At 33.6% G+C, this 16,974-nt stretch overlaps 1 protein-coding gene and 1 pseudogene across 2 annotated transcripts; one reads left to right on the top strand and one right to left on the bottom strand.

The window, feature by feature from the left end:
* Positions 1-732: 732 nt before the first annotated feature.
* LOC114174987 (uncharacterized) lies at positions 733-2,897 on the top strand (annotated as a pseudogene). The gene is made up of 4 exons (XR_014993996.1): positions 733-1,292; positions 1,403-1,517; positions 1,619-1,733; positions 1,888-2,897. The product of XR_014993996.1 is annotated as an uncharacterized LOC114174987 (transcript).
* Positions 2,898-14,967: 12,070 nt separating this feature from the next.
* On the bottom strand, positions 14,968-16,522 carry LOC114179685 (blue copper protein-like). The gene is made up of 3 exons (XM_028066097.2): positions 16,257-16,522; positions 15,689-16,159; positions 14,968-15,589 (listed from the first exon to the last, which is right to left on the bottom strand). The coding sequence occupies exons 1-3, from the start codon at positions 16,429-16,431 to the stop codon at positions 15,195-15,197; spliced, it is 1,041 nt and encodes a 346-aa protein (XP_027921898.1). The 5' UTR covers positions 16,432-16,522; the 3' UTR covers positions 14,968-15,194.
* Between the last annotated feature and the right edge of the window lie 452 nt (positions 16,523-16,974).

Here is a 16,974-nt window from a genome sequence, read left to right as displayed (position 1 = left end):
TACAGCGCCCAGGCTGCAGAATGTACCTCTTTACCCATCAATGTCTTCACTGCACATTCAATGCAAATGCAACAACAACACTACTTTTATTTTATTTATTTTATTTACTGTACTCGATAGACACGACACGGTCCAAGGTCACTCACTGACGTAACGTAGTCATACACATTAATTTCTTCAAGCCTGACCTACCAACAACAATTGAAAGAGCACCATGTGCACGTTGTTGGTGGCACACACGAGAGCTTACCACAACCGAAATAACGATGTTTGTCCCCGGAATAAAAGCACGACTGTGAAACGAGGATTAACCCGAGGTAAAACAAGGAAAAAGGGGTTTGTTTTTAAAATTAAAAAAGAGAGGAAAGAATCTTAGTGGCTTTATTTAGGAAGAATAAGGGCGGAAGTGATGTAATTGTATCGAAGTTGATATTGGTTATGTTTTGTCATTTTCCTTGCCGTGATGGTGCGGTTGAAGGGGATGATGGATGTGCAATAATGTGAAATAGAGAGGGGAAAGATGTGATATGATGCATGGAATGTAACAACCAACCCAAATATTAAATATGGGTGAGGGAATAGCATTGGGAAGGGGAGAATTTTAATGGACTTTATTATAGAGGTACTTTTTGATAGTAACCTAACTCTCCCACTCTCCTTTTCCCAAGAGGTGTGTGACCAGACCCCACCCCTACTACACAAAAGAAAAGATTGAACACAAAGATACATCAAAGAAAAAGAGTGACCGTGGTAATGGTATAGCCTCTAAATTATTGGGGGAAGACAAAAGAATGAGAAACAAGGGGTGCCCTTCTTGCGCTACCCTCACCCCCAAACAAAACCGTCCCATTACAAATTGTGCAATGGCAACAACAGCGAGACAAGTGAGAAGTAATTGACCCATCGAACAACAAACAACAAACATAACCCCATGTAATGTAATTGTATTTGTAGAGTAAGTGAGCACTGTCACTGTGTATATAGGAGTATGTAAACTCCCCCCAACAGACAGACACGCCTCTCAATTATTTCTGTCCATTTCTACTTCCCATATTGTTCTCGTGTGTTGTGTGTCAGTGTTATTGGTGTGTGTGTGAGTGTGTGTGAGTGAGAGAGAGAGAGAGAAAGAAAAAGAAAGAAAGAAAGGGTGTGTTGGGTGGTTTCGCCTGGTTCATCACTTCCATTTCGGAGATGCCACGCCCAGGGCCTAGGCCTTACGAGTGCGTCAGGAGGGCATGGCACAGCGACCGCCACCAACCACTGAGAGGTTCCATCATTCAGCAGATTTTCAGGTTTCGGGTTTTTTTTTTTTTTTTCCTTTTCCCCCCCTTTTTTTTCTCTCGCCCCTTTTCTCGCTACTCTGCATTCCTCTTACGCTTTTGCACTCCATGTGTTTGATTAGGGTCGTCGTTGACGCCCACAGTCCCGCGACCATGAAAAACAAGGAATGCCAGGAGAAACTCCCCGCAGTTGTTCTCAGGGCCGAAGAAATCATGTACTCCAAAGCCAATTCCGAGGTTTTTCTAGTTTCTCAAATGCTCGCGGAATGTGGATTCTTAGATCTTCACTGTGTTGGGTAAAACCCTTTTCTTAACCTGTTGTGATTTTGTTGCTTTAGGCAGAGTACTTGAATCCTGATACTCTCTGGGACCGCCTCAATGATGCTATTAACACAATCATACGGAGGGATGAGACATCCGAGACCGGAGACCTCTTGCCCCCATGTGTTGAAGGTACTTCGATTTTTTATCTTCTGTAGATTCTGCACTTTTGAATGTTTCATAATTTTAGACAAGCCATTGTGTAGAGTCGAAATTAGTGACTTTGAACTGCTAGTGATGTTATTTTTTTTTGGATTTCTGGGTTGGTTTTTTTGTGGTGAGACAGCTGCACTTAACCTGGGTTGCAAGCCTGTGAGAACTTCCAGAAGCGATCGGCACAATAACCCCAGAACTTACCTCTCTCCTAAATATCAACCACCCCCTTCTGTGCCTCTCAAACCTGTTGTTGGAAATCCCTTGAACTATGGCAAAGTCACAGCTTCTGCGGTGTCACCAATTCCCGTGCCAGATTCTACCCACCCAAGTGGCAAGCTGATGGGTTCCCCTAGCTACCACTTCTCCGAAGGTCTCCCTTCTGCTCATCACCAGCCATTGACAATGGAAACTAGACCCTCGTTGAACATGGGTTCAGTATATCCCTTGTACTACGGTTATGAAGCCAGAGAACCTCAACCAAGGACTACCCCTCGAGATACACCGTGCTCTGACACAATCTTTGTTGGAAGACCAGTCGTTCAAGTCCCGGAGCCTTCTGGAATTGTCATGTGGCAAAGCTATTCCGATGGTAAGTTCCGTCACGCTGCAAGCAGACTGGCAGAAGAAAATGCTTTGGTCACTCAGGGGGAGGCACCTGGAAGGGAATGTGATTTATCTTTGAGGTTGGGTCAATGCCTACATCCATGTTCAAGCAGCAAGAGTAGTTCAGCATATGAAATAGATGATGTTGGTTTAGTAGCTTCACCCGAGGGCAGCAAGTTTAGCCATCTATCTTTGCAAAGAAATAAAGAATTCTGTTTTTATCCTAGAGAAACGGGCTATGGCAACATTGAATCTAGTTCTAAATGTTATGTAGAGGGCGACGATCGGAGATTAGAGGCAACTCTTGGGAAGCGCAAAGCACCTTTAGGTAACAACATGGAGGATGGGCAATTTTGTCGGCATCTAGGGGTCCCATCCCATCGGTTTACTGGTAGGCCAGGTTCGTAGGCAGCCTTTCTTTGTTGTATCATATATGCGTTTGCAATTTTAGATGATCCTTAATGTTGTGTAATCCTCCTATGTAGACTCTATGTGCAGCTCTGCTTGTGAAAAATTTTAGAATCTGGCGTTGAGTTACTGATTGAACTGTATATAAATCTTTGCTTGCTTTGTTTAATTTCCGCCAGGATCTGAAATAATTAACAAGGGGAAATAAAATGTGAGCTTAAGTGATGGGGGCTGTATAAAAGGAATCAGATATATTTCCTTGGCTTAAGTGATGGGGGCTGTATAAAAGGAATCAGATATATTTCCTTGTAAAGATTAAACAAGACTAATTTAACTTTGATGCATATCTATAATATGACTGGTCTGTAATGGTAAGCCTGCTACCTGGACCGAGGCAGGTTCATGATGGCTCAGACTCCTATCCTTCTAATTTGGATTTCTGTTTCCTCAAATAGCCTTCTGACATTCACCGGTGTCTATTTATGCCAACTATCAATCTACTACATGCCCGAAGGTGTGTTGTTTATTATCTAGTCACATGTAAAACTGTGATCTAGCTTGTGACACCACACCCACTGAGAAGTGGTTCTACAATAGTAAAATACTGTCAATGCACTTGTTTCTACCAAAATACTGTCAATGCACTTGTTTCTACCGCCGCTGACTTTACAGTTTTCATGTTTGATAATTTAAATATCATCCTAATCTTGTAGTGGAATTGGAAGGTGCATTTTAGACAACCTTCTTTAACAGCATGTTGCCCCCTTAAGCAATACCAGAATCCTGGTTTTAAAATCTTGGACAGGAAGTTGCTAACTAGAGAAATAATAAAAGGCACTGTAATACTGTGAAATGGTAAAATTTATGATTTTTCTGTCAATAGCGTCTCAAGACTAGTGAGGGTGGGTTTCTCTTATTTGGAATATATTCAATGTACATAGTTCTTTTTGGGTGAGGGAAAGTGAACTACAGGGGAAAAAGGAGAAATCTATAATATAATTGACATGAACAAATAATGTATATGGAAGATTGAGGTCAGTGAACAGAGGTGGAAGGAAACTTATCTCCAATTTTGTGTACAAAGCTGAGATGAATGGATGAGATGATGGAATGAGAGCCATTGTTGTCTACCATAAACTAGATCCACACCCACATTTACGTTCTGGTGTTTGGATGAGAAATACAATTATTTGTTAAGAATGCCTTTACACCTGTCAACTATTGAACTGCTCGCCTAAAGATTTTCTCGAGATCCTGTGTACTTGTCGGATATAGGGACCACATTAGCCATCTCCATGCATTCCTTGGATATGGACAAGGAATCCATTTGAAGTCTATCTGTTCAAATGTATTAGGGAGCGAGTTTCCAGACATCATAAAGGATAATAAACTGAGATGTCTTATGGGTTCATTAGTAGAATTTCGATTTCGGCTGAACCTGACTGGGGTGTCTTTCGTTTGTGTCAAAGACTAAGTAGCCAAACTGAAACACAATTCTTCTTGTGTTTTTTTTTTTTTTCAAAATGTAATTTTTACAAAAAACAGTATGAAAAGTAATTTTTGTCAAGGCAAGGTATAAAGAGTTTGGAATATTAATCCCCTCCTATATTTGAAATTTTGATAGCTTAATTAGACTTCTGATATTTATTTAATGATTTGAGTATATATAGTAACTATTTTAGCTGCTTGAGAAGAATTTTTTTTAAATGTAATGATTTCCTTTTTTAATCCCAACATTTCATTTGGCGCTGAATTTGCAGTAACTCTTTTATTAATATAATAATTTAATAGATGTAGCAATCTTGCATGGACATGAAAGAAGATGTAACATGGAAAAGTGTAATTATTTTATTGGTTCACGTTGCAGCAGGAATGACAGAAAAAATCATCATCACTTGACAGCAAAGACAGAGAACATGAAGAGTTAAATGTTATAAAAAATTCTGAATGCAGTTTAGTGCAAGAATTTGTTAAAGATATTTCACTTTTTTTTTTGTGATATACATTCGGGTAAGATTTATTACATGTTATTTAATTTTTGTTTAATGGTAGATGTTATTTTGATTAATAAAATTATAGTTTAATTTTTATTTAATTATTTGAAAAATATTAGATAAATGAATTTGATTATTTAAAAATAAAAATATTAAGTTATAAATGTTAATAATTATTGTTTTAATTAATAACTATAATAATCAAGAAAGTATAAACATCAATTCAACCAATTATTTAAAAATAAATAAAAATATTCATACAAAATTAAATTATCATTAATTATGTTTTTCTAATATTAATATTCATTTGCTCTTAAAATTGTGAATTCAAAAAACAGTTATTCAATATTAAGTATGTTTTTTTTTCTAGAGTTTATTAATTACACCTTATAATTATAAATATTTTCTTTAAAAAAGAATGTATAATTATGAATGAATGGAAGTAATTAAAGAAGATAATAAGTAGAACACGACTTTCTTTGAAGTAATGTATCTAAACACAAATTAATTGTTGGTAGAAGGTAATGGTGTAGTTTATAAGGAGTGGAGGTAACTTTATTATCTAATTGGTACTTAGATTTATCATTCATGGATTTCTTTTTTAAAACTGAGTTTGAATAGTGTTATCGATGATTAAAAAGAATTTTATTTTATATTATTTGTTCATCTATAAAGTAAAAGTCATCTAATAAAAAAAACTGGTTGAAAATAAATTTTAATAATTTTACATAAAAATTAAGCATTAAAAACATACATTTAATTTTAATATATTATTTTGAATCTTCAAATTTATTGCTCTAAGACCCTTAAAGATAAAAGCTCATAAAAAGATAAACTACTTTCTACAAATTTGTCTTCTTCAAATATTAGATAATTTTATGGCACATGATTCAACAATCAAACACTATCCCTAGTTTAACCATACACATTCAGTTATATCTTATCTCATTTACTTTTTACTTTCTGTGTATTTTCTTACTCAATCATTTTGGAGTTGACACCAGGTGACCCAGACTCTAAGTAACCGGTCATTTAAAAACCGGTTCAACAAGTTACAGGTTTCAAACTTTTTCTATAAAAGAGTCTTTAAGTCCTTTATGCTAGGCAAGAACTCTACTCACTCTCTCTCTACCTCTGCCTTCTATCTACCTCTGCCTTCTATCTACCTCTCACACATCTCTCTTGATCTTTCCTTCTTGTATACTTCGTCTCTCAACATAAATAAACGAGGAACTTCAGATCTCTCCCCTCTCCATCACATTTAGTATTATCTTGAGTTTTGTCAACATCATGCAGGATTAAGCGTTACGGTTGTTAGCAAACTGATATTACTAAGCCTGAAGCTGGCATTGATTGATATATGTTACTTAATGAAGTTATTATCATAAGTCACACTCAAAACACACCATGGCAGACAATATTCATGGATCCTGATGTTTCAGAATTGATGTAACCCTGCACCTTCACAGAAGACTGAGATGAGCAACTGTGCTACATTTATTCCTGCAATCAAAATGGGACAAATTTTTTTAAATTTTGCTTTAAATAGACCTACTGGATGTCAACTTTCATTTATAATTTCCCATGAATAAAGTTACCGTGATCAGATGTTCTCATGCATGTAATTTCAGAAAAAAACTGTTCATGGGAACAAAAATTATAAGTTATTGAAAGTAATATAAGATCAAGAAGAACAAAGAGGGTTAATGTTTGAAATTTATTGATAAATGTTTCTATGTTCTGTACTAATAATGAGTGAACAAACAAAATGCTTTTGGAAGAGGAGGATTGTTTTTGTATGAAACCAAACGATCTCAAGAATTTTCATTCATTGACTTGTTTTTCTCTAGACTTGCTTTTGGACTGCTTGTTCTCCTAGAGACTTGTTTCTAGACTGCTTCTTTGGTGACACTCCTGGATGGTGGATACCTGAAAACACTCCAACGTTCAAGTTAGGAATGTTTCGATACGATATTTAAGGGATGATTGAACTCAGAAAAGCATATCTTCTGTAGACATTGAACCTTACTCTATATTACTTAATTATTAATTATGGCTTCATTACCTTAAGCTTTTATTCTTTCATAAACATTAATAAATCTCTCATCAATATTGTATCATGCCTGTATGTTGCCCGTATTGGGCCGAGACACCCATACCCCTTACATGGGTTGGGATATACTCGGCTTTCTCACCCTGCCTAACTAGGCCGAGATATACACGACCCTTCCACGTAACCATCTCGACCCTCCCATACAATCATGGGTCTAGATGTCCAGCTTCTCCCATACCAACCACTCATCTTTCTCACAAATGGGTTGAGATATACTTGCCCCCTGTGGACCATGTTCCTAGCCTTCTCGACCTCCTTGTACAAAGACCAAAACTATTAAAAGATTAGTGATTTTAATTTTATTCTATTTTAGTCAATAAGGGACACTTCCATGAAGGGTTTTTTCGATCTTTAGTGTTCCTCTTCTTTCAAACTGAATGTTCTTTCAGTCTTATATTAACTTTTTCTTTCTCACATTCTAATCACTTGTAGGCACTCCGACATTTAAGTTAGGAATGTTTCAATATGACATCTAAGGGATGATTAAACTTAGAAAAACATATCTTCTCTAGACATTGAATCTTACTTTATATTACCTGGTTATTAAACCCTGACTTCATTACCTTTAGTTCGGTTTTTATTCTTTCATAAACATTAATAAATCTCATTAATATTGCATTGCAACTGCCACGACTGTCGAGCGCTTCGTTATATTTTCTCACGCTGCTTGGGATGTAAATACTCGTATGCCTGTACGTTGCCCGTATTGGGCTGAGACACCCATACCCCTCACATGGACTGAAATATACTCGGTCTTCTGACCTTGCCTAACTGAGATATACATTACCCTTGTAACCATCTTGGGCCTCCCATACAATCATGGGTCCAGATGTCCAACTTCTCTCATACCAACCACTCATGTTCCTCACGAATGGGCCAAAATATACTTAGTCCCCTGTATACATGTTCTCGACCTTCTTGACCTCCCTATACAAAGACCAAAACTATTGAAAGATAAATGATTTTAATTTTATTCTATTTTAGTCGATGAGGGACACTTACAAGAAAAAAAAAACCACAATTTAATATTGATTTGTCTTAACTATCCTAAATATTAAAAACACAACATGTGAAACTTCAAATATAGTAAAATTAAATAATGTTTATATGGTAAAATCAATTAATTTTAGTAAAACTATGAAATCATATAGCTTAATATATTGTTTAATGTAGACGATACTTTATTTAATATTTCAAAAACATGTTTATTTATATATTATTATTTAAAAATAAGTGTTTTAAGATTTTTCTACAAGTCTCTTAATAATTTTAGTTAAAGTCTCCCCAAAATAATAAATAATTGTTTAAAGTCTCCCAAAGTGTTTACCAAGTGGAAAAGGGACAACTTTTGGAAGATTATTTCATGGAGAGGTCACGGAAGCATCCTAGACTTTTACTTTTTCAGTTCTTTGTTTAAAGTATAAAATAAGCATTTAAAGTATTTTTTTTATATATATCACACAGGTAATATTGTTCATGATAACTTTCTCTTTCAAGTAGTTGCCTACCTTTTACTTAAATTAAAAATAATTAGTTAATTAAAAATTTGGTGCTATTTTATGCATTTAAACTTGTTTAAAAATATTTGTTTTTTTCAAATATCCTTCATGCTTTTGTGCACACTCATCCAACAATTAAATGACATTGAATAATTTATTTTTATAGCCTCTCTCAATGCTCTCTAATAATAATCAAGTTGTATAAAATGAAGCCAAAGAATTATAACAGTGGAATATGCACAAAAGCAAGCCATGTGCTTCCACAATTTATTGTTAGTGATCAACTTTTTTGTTTGTCTATGTATGTCTACAAACAATATTAATATATGACACTCCCAAAAGTTAATTAATATAATAAATTGAATTAGGTCTCCACAAAGTTAATATAATAAATTTAAAAGACCCAAAACGTGTCTCATTCTTCCATTAAATGCACTTTCAAATTCATAATGGTGAGCCAAATTTTAAGGCTTTTTGGTGGGCACGAAAGGCCCATGCGAGAGACTACTGTTTATTTTTATATTTTTGTTAGCCCAACATTTGAAGAGTATTAGTAGTAGTAGTCACGTAAATGACTAAATTTTAATTAATTTTATTTTTTCTAAAATAGATTGTTAGTTACTTGATTTTGGCCTTAGGATGATGTCTACTTGCAAAATTATTATTTTTTGTTTAAAATTATATGTAAAGGTGCTTTACATGTTCACAAATTTTATTTTGTAATAAAATAAAATAATATTGATGGTTTTTTTCGTGTGCATCAAAATTCCAACACAGAATTAATAAATAAGCGTGTTTTGCTGAATATTTTCAGTTTCTGACATACAAAACAAAATATTCAAATTCTACGCATAGCTGCTTCATTTTGACTTTGAACAAGTGGAAAGTAAAAACTCGTTGACAAAAAAGTAATATTCGTTTCTTTCTAGAAGTAATTCTCTATTATTTATTAAGACATTTTTTGGTCTGTATGAACTGTCACCGGGCCCTTTAAATCATTAACATTTTATTTTTTTTGGCACTTTTATATTTATATATTTAAGAGTGCTTTTTCATATTTTTTTATGATTTATTATTATTATTATTATTTTAAAATTTTATGACTTGAGCATCGAGAAATTCCTTGGATATTTAAGTATACATCATTATATCACGTTTCACGTCTAATATTTTTGGTGTAGTCTCAGAGTTCTGCAATTTACGCCAATTAACTTCTCCTTTTACACTTTTCCAATTATACAAATTTTTTATCACCTCCACAACACATTATCTATACCAAGCAATTTTTGTACTTACACACATTTTGTTTATCATTTTATTTCCTAATTCTTTATCATCACAAAACTCATTTGTGTATTAAGAATATAAGTTTTAACATAAACATAAACAAAAACACAACACATGTATATAGAGAACAAGTCACAAGTTCAAGTTTGCATTACTAGTTTTGTGCATATGTTGATGAATATATGCATGATCATGTATTTAATTTCTTATGAAGCCCATAAACCAAGCTATTGCGAGAAGTAAATAAGTAAATTTTTAAAATGGAAGGAAATGGGGGGAATGATTTGAATTAAGGGTAAAAATTAGTAAACTAATAAAATAGAAAATTACATAATGTTATGCTTAGGATGAGAATCCATTTTTTTTTTATAATAGAAAGGATTTTTTTTTTATTTCTTAAAAAAAGTTGAGTTTAGTATTTATAACAGAGAAAACTTCTCCATCTTTACAAGAAAATTTAGATTCTCTCTTTTCCTTTCCTTCTCCTTCTGAAAATTAAACCTGATACCTTATCTTCTAGAAAATCTAAGGCCATAAAATGGAGGTTTGTGAAGATTTCTACCTAATATCTTGTTAGGATCGAAGGCTTACCACTATAAAAAAAACTATAGTCATTAGTTAGGGCGCAACTCAGGCCACCTACAATAATTGTCTTACTAAGAATCCCACTATTGGATTGTGACTTGGCCTACACAGCCTCCACCACGAGACAATTGTGCAACCCGCAACATATTTCGATCAATCTCATCTTTAGCTAGAATAATTGTAAGTGGGGAACTGTGTAAGGGAAGAACAATGTTAGACATATTTCTTAAGGTAAAGGAAGATAATATTTTTTTAAATTTTAATTTATTATATGTAAATTCAAAATTGTGGTAAAAATGGTGTATTTGCATAAAGTTGGGAATATTTGTAAGAAGAGTGAGTTTCCATGTTAGTAGTATGTGTTTTATGAATAGAGAAGGTAATGAAAATTTAAGTAAATGTGTTAGATTTAAACTCTGAAAATATAAATATATGATGGTGTTAAATACATAAATTAGTTATGAACGAAATATTGATAATATGACATTGTATAAAAGGGGTAAAGAAGAATTGAATTATAAGAAAAGTGAGGAACGAGTGTGACCTTGATGATGCTATAGTGGAGTTATTACTGGCATTTGAAAGACGGAATGTATTTGATATGATATAGTGATTCTTATAGAATTGATGAATTAATTAGAGACATGCTTAAACTGATAATTGTGTAAAGAGTAAAAATGAAAGAATGCGTTGAATAATGTAGTATTGAATGTGACATGGTGTGTATATTTTTTAAAAAAGTAGTAGGTTTATGTGATTGTTATAATGTCGTTAATTTTTTTTTATTTGAAATGGTTTATATGTTACTTAATTGTTTCTTTATATGCCATCAATTATGTTGAGTTATGCTTCATGAGTAATTGTGAAGATTTAGTGTCTTTGGGTTGTCAAATTAGTTATTTACAAGAGGAAATGCTAATCTAGGATGAGTCTAAGTCTATTGAAAGGGATTTGCTATGTGGAACTATCCTAACTCTACTAGTGTCTTAGTGTCTAACTCACACAAAGGAAGACAACTAGGTGGTGAGAGTCGAAGGAGGCTTCACTTGGGAGACGATATGATATGAAAGAGGATTTATGGAACTAATGAAGTTAACCCTATCAATACTGGACAAAATGTATGAGTTACCTGTGATAAAAAAGTTGTAAAGAAAGAAGAGAGAGGGACGGTATGACAGGTGCAACGTCTAATGAGTCTAATCTAGGGATGACAAAAATACCCGTGCCCGCGGATATCCGCGACGGATAGTTAATACTCGCGGGTATTTATTACTCGCGGTAGCGGATAGCGGGTATTTTAATACCCGCTTATAAACGGGTCGGGTACGGGTATCATACTATCTGTACCCGCGGGTACCCATTACTCACAAAAAAAATTAAAATTAAAATTTAATTTATATTTTATTAAGTTAAATTTAATTAAAATTAAAATTTGCAGTATATTTTATTATGTCAAATTTAATTATAATTATAATTTAATTTAATTTAATTTAATATTTTATTTTTATAATTTTATATTAAACAATTTATAAAATATAAAATTTTAAAATATTTACGGGTTTCGGATATCCACGGATACCCGCGGGTTTTAAAAATATCCGCGGGTATTTTTTAAACGGATACCCGACGGGTAAACGGACGGGTAGCGGGCGAATTTGTTTTTTGCGGGTCAGGTTGTGGGTAGGCACTATCCGTGTCCGACCTGACCCGTTGTCATCCCTAGTCTAATCAATACACTAGTCTTCCAGAATATTGAATCTAGATATTATTCTTTAATTTGATGTTTCACTGATTTTTTATTTTATACATCTCAAGAATTTATTTTGACAATTTTTTATGAAAATTATAGAATTTTCAAATTGGATTTTATTTATGTGGTAATTAATTTACCCTTACAATTTTGTGTGTGTCGTTCATTTCTTTCCGTTTGCGATAATTATATATTAAATAGGGAGTAAATATAAAAGTTGACGATGATAGTAGCACTAGAGCGGAAACAAAATACGAAAAGAGCAATCTAAAAATATGTTGTATTTTTATAACCTTTTAAAAAATTGTATTAAAATCTTAGTTCACATTTTTTGTAGTTCTGAGTATGTTGATCTCATTTAGAATGTAATATTAAAAATAGTAATGAACCTAAGTTTAATTATAATTATTAATATTACTACGGTGTTAAAATATGATATATAATTATAAGTGAATGCTTAAAAAAAAAAAACTGTTCCACTTACCTCGTTAAATCAATGCTAAAAGTAATTTTATTCAAGTTTTTATTTAAATAAAAAATGCAAGACTTTAGACTTCAAATAAATACCGGTCAACCCAAAAAGACAGTTCTATTTATATTACTACAATAAATTGTGATACTTGTGATGAGTAAAATTGTAAATTTTAATAATTAATTTTTTATAAATTACACTTTTGATAATTAAGATAAACGTGTGAGATTTATTTGTGATAGAAATAGTATGTCACACATATAAATGCCGGTAAATTTACTATAAAAGAAATGCAAAAATATTAGTGGTTTAAAACTATCACGGTGTATATTTTTTTATTTATTTTTATTTGATATTATTACATTATTAGACATACTGTTAACTTTAATATCACCACTATGACGACACTCCAAAAGTCATCATCATTCATTTTCCATCACATTAAAATTTATTTAAAAAAATAAAACAAAATTAAAGAATATAAAGTGATCATGATAAAATTTATGTGGGACAAATTATAATTATTATGAAAAAAATCTAAATAAATATACGGGGATAAAACATTAAACCACTTATATTTATTTCTATGAATCAAAGATAAATTAATTAACTTATTAGCCTAATAATCTGAAAAACTGTGAAGTGCATGTATTTACAAAAATATAAACATCGATGTCATCTTCTTTTAAGACTCTAAGAAACTACTCACTCATTGATTTAATAAATCATGACACATTACTATCCAACTAAAGTCTTTAAAAGCTCTTCCTCCAAACATGCTCTAATACAAAAATGATCTCTATAAATTCGGCATAAATAGAGGTCTATATCTCTAAAAAAACTAAAAAACTACTCACATATTTACTTCGATCGACTTCCTTTAAAAATAACACATGAAACCAAACTAAAACAATCCCTAATTGCACTAATAAAATACACCTTAAGCCGATAGGAAGATGAAATTTTTCATATTATGTTTACGAATGAATAGTAGTAAAAATGCATTTATCTTAATAGAAAAATTGATAGTTTAAATGTATAATATAACTAATAGTTATCCTGAGATAATGGCATAAAAATGTACAATTATTTATAGGCCTGCCAATTAAACTATAAACTTTGCTAAAAGCCTTAGAGATTTTTTATTTATTTACATATAATATGCATATATTATATATATAATGGTATGAAATTCTACTATTTGTCATAGGCCTGCCCAATAAACCAGTTCTTTTATAAGTTTTACAACATAGACTTTTAAATATAATCAGGTAATGTATATAAGTTTTCGAGAAAAAGCCTATCATTGACAAATATGTTTGATTCAAACTGTCTTTTAAAATGATGGCTAACTTAGATCCACCCAAATTTGACTTATTTTCATTTATATCTCTAGTGGAAAGGAAAAAAACATATAATAAAAGGTTGATTGATATCAAGATTTAAAACATGAAATATTATAGTAGGATAATAACAATCTTTTAGTATATTTGTCAATTTTTTTCATAATCATATAAAAAATTACCATGATTTAATTTAATGTATATAACTATTTTGCATTATTGATGCACAATCACAAGATTTGTTAAATTGTTAACGTTTTCAGAGAATAAACTAGAAATTACCACTCGTTGACTATGGATAAAGTCTAAATTTCTGCTCAGTTCTAAACTATAAGGAGATAAAATTCTGACTTTATGCAGTCAAATTGTTAAGTAAAAACAAAGAAATTTAAATCAGGTAAGTGATGCTGGAACAGAAATAAGAAGTAAAAGATGAAAATAAAAGACAAAGAGAGGAAACGAAATAATTGGTAAGACATGAAGAAATTAAAAATAATGAGAAAAATCATTGAGAAAGAAGAATATTTATATAAAAGGGATTTTAGTGAGAGAGAATGTGATGGAAAAGAAACGTGAGAAACTAAATGGTTACTTTAATTTATAGATTCAGAGCACTATGTTGTGTGCATGTTGCATAGCTTATTAGCTTTTTTATTTAAAAGGGGTTCTGCATAGGATGCCAAAATGAAGACGCAGTCCCAGATACCTAATCCTTCTATTAAATACATCAAAAGAAGATAACTGAAAACCCATCTTTCAAAGCTTAATATAATCTAATGGTTAAGTGCAAGTGACAGATCTATCACTGTGTTACTGGATTCAAATATGATATACAAAAAAAATGTAAATATTTATTTTAAGTTAAAAATAATATTTACTTTTTACGTGGATTAAATTTAATTCATTCAATTTGATGATTTTGAGTTGGGAGGTTAGAAAAACACGTTACAAATAGGACTTCACAGTTCCCTAGAAAAAGATGACATCGTTTATGACTTCTAGATGTCACGCTTTCTTTTGCCACCACTTCCGTTTTCAACTTAAATTAAATTTTCAGAGAGGGTAAGTCATCAACCATGTCCCTAAGTCAATAATCAAAACCAATTTTGGTACCAAACAAAAGATTGACAGCGAGAGGCGTCGCAGACATACGTGGTAAACATTCAAAGAAATATATTTATGAATCTCCGATTTCAATTTCCAGATATATGCAGTAGCAACCAATAGTACAAGAAACAAGAAAGAAAAAAACAAAACTGTAGCGGATGAAGGGAGAGCTAACTTTATTGTAATCCTAAAAAAATATATAAAAAAAGTGAATTCATGAAACACAGAACCGTAATAATCGCGAGTTCCAAACACTCTAACTATAATCTCATGTCTCTAGAAGAAAGCCGCGGCAATTGAAAGAAGGGTGGCAGAAACTCCAACAAGTCCGAGAGATGCAGCTCCAGAGTTCTGTGGGGGAGGGGCGAGAGAGCCTGAGGGAGAAGGGGTGGAAGGGTTGGTGGAAGGAGAGGTGGTGCCGGAAGGAGGGGTGGCGACGGGGGAAGGCGAGGTGCCGCTGCTGCCGGTGCCCGTGACGTTGATGGCGAGTTTCTGACCTCCTTGACAGTGCCCTGTAACTCCACATATGAAGTAGTGAGGACCGGTTTTGTTGAGGGTAACTCTCGCAGGTGGAGTGGTGTAAACGGCAAGAGGAGAGGTTGAGTTGCAAGAATCGTAATTTTCCTTTGTCAATTCCTCTACGTTGTGTGCGTTAGATTGGTAGTTGAACACTGCAAAACACAAACAATAAATGTTTTGTCGTTAGTTGTTTGCTTCAAGCTTTGATCAACTATAAATCTCCTTAAAATTAATGATGGATGTTGAGTTACCTAGTATGTCTCCGACCCTGAAGGTCTTGCCAGAGGCCCATGATGTGTAAGCTGCAGCACCGTTAGTAGGAATGGTCCAGCCTAAGCTGTCTCCAACAGTGAAAGTGACTGGTCCGGTGGATGGGCCTGGAGCAGGGGCTGGGACAGTGCTTGATGCCGGTGCCGGTGCCGGTGCTGGCACCGTGGTCGGTGCGGGGACAGGGCTAGCCGTGGGTGGAGAACCACTCCTACTGGGTTGAGGGGCAGGGGAAGGAGTGGCAGAAGCTCTGTTAACAACGTTAATTGACAATTTCTGACCGAGGGAACAGTGTGATCCAAAGGTGCAAATGTAATGCTGTTCCCCTGTCTCGTTCAGCGTCACCGTCGCTGGACCGGAGGTAAGGGTGAAGATGGTGCTCGCACCGTTGCATGCGTCGTAAGCTGATTTCGTCACCTTAGCCACGTCGTGTTGGCCATTGGTAAAGTTAAACACTGCAAAGTTCATCAATATGAAAAATTCTAAGTTGTAGCCCACACCGATGCATACATAATAAACCAATTAATTGAAGGATTCGGGAGATTAACGTACCAAGAGTGTCACCAACGACGAAGGTTTTGCCGGAAGCCCAGGCGGTGTAGGTTGCAGCACCACCGGAAGGGATGGTCCAGCCGATGGAATCACCCACGACGTGTCTGGTCTGTGCGGCGGAGCCATGAAGCAGGGTGGCTACTGCAAATAGCACAAGAAAGAAGCTTCTGGCCATGGATGTGTTCTTGGAGGTAAGTCGCCCCTGGTTCTGTGTGTTGCTCTTTTCTCTTTCTTTTCCGGTGAAAATAAATTTTGGATGTCGAATACCAATGCACTACGTTGGTATTTATAGAGTAAGGGAAAATTGGTCGTTAGTGAGATGACGCGTAGAATTATTTTAAGATTATTTAAGATATAATTAGATTATATAAAATGATATATAATACTTTTTCAGATAATAATTATATAAGATGATCTATAGTTTAGTAAAAATATTATTCAAAAATACCATTTTAGATGAGAGATTATACGTATTAGATGTAGATTATTTATTTTTGAAAAGATAATGTTTAAGTTTTCACAAAAGATAAGAACTTAATTTTGATAAGTTTTTAACGGAAACAGTTAATTAAAGCATTAAGATAAATGATTGGGGAAGAGTGGTAAAGTAATAATTAGGGTTAATAAATTGATAGAGTTAGTTAGGTGAACAAAATTGGTGTGATGTGGCAAAGTTGGAGCCTGGTGCCGAGATTTGAGACTTGGAGAAAATTATGAG

Source organism: Vigna unguiculata, chromosome 3 (genome assembly GCF_037176805.1).
Source record: "Vigna unguiculata cultivar grain cowpea cultivar isolate G323 ecotype 2 chromosome 3, ASM3717680v1, whole genome shotgun sequence".
Taxonomy (NCBI): domain Eukaryota; kingdom Viridiplantae; phylum Streptophyta; class Magnoliopsida; order Fabales; family Fabaceae; genus Vigna; species Vigna unguiculata.
Note: the sequence above shows the minus strand (reverse complement) of the source record. Positions and strands in the feature narration are given on the sequence as shown.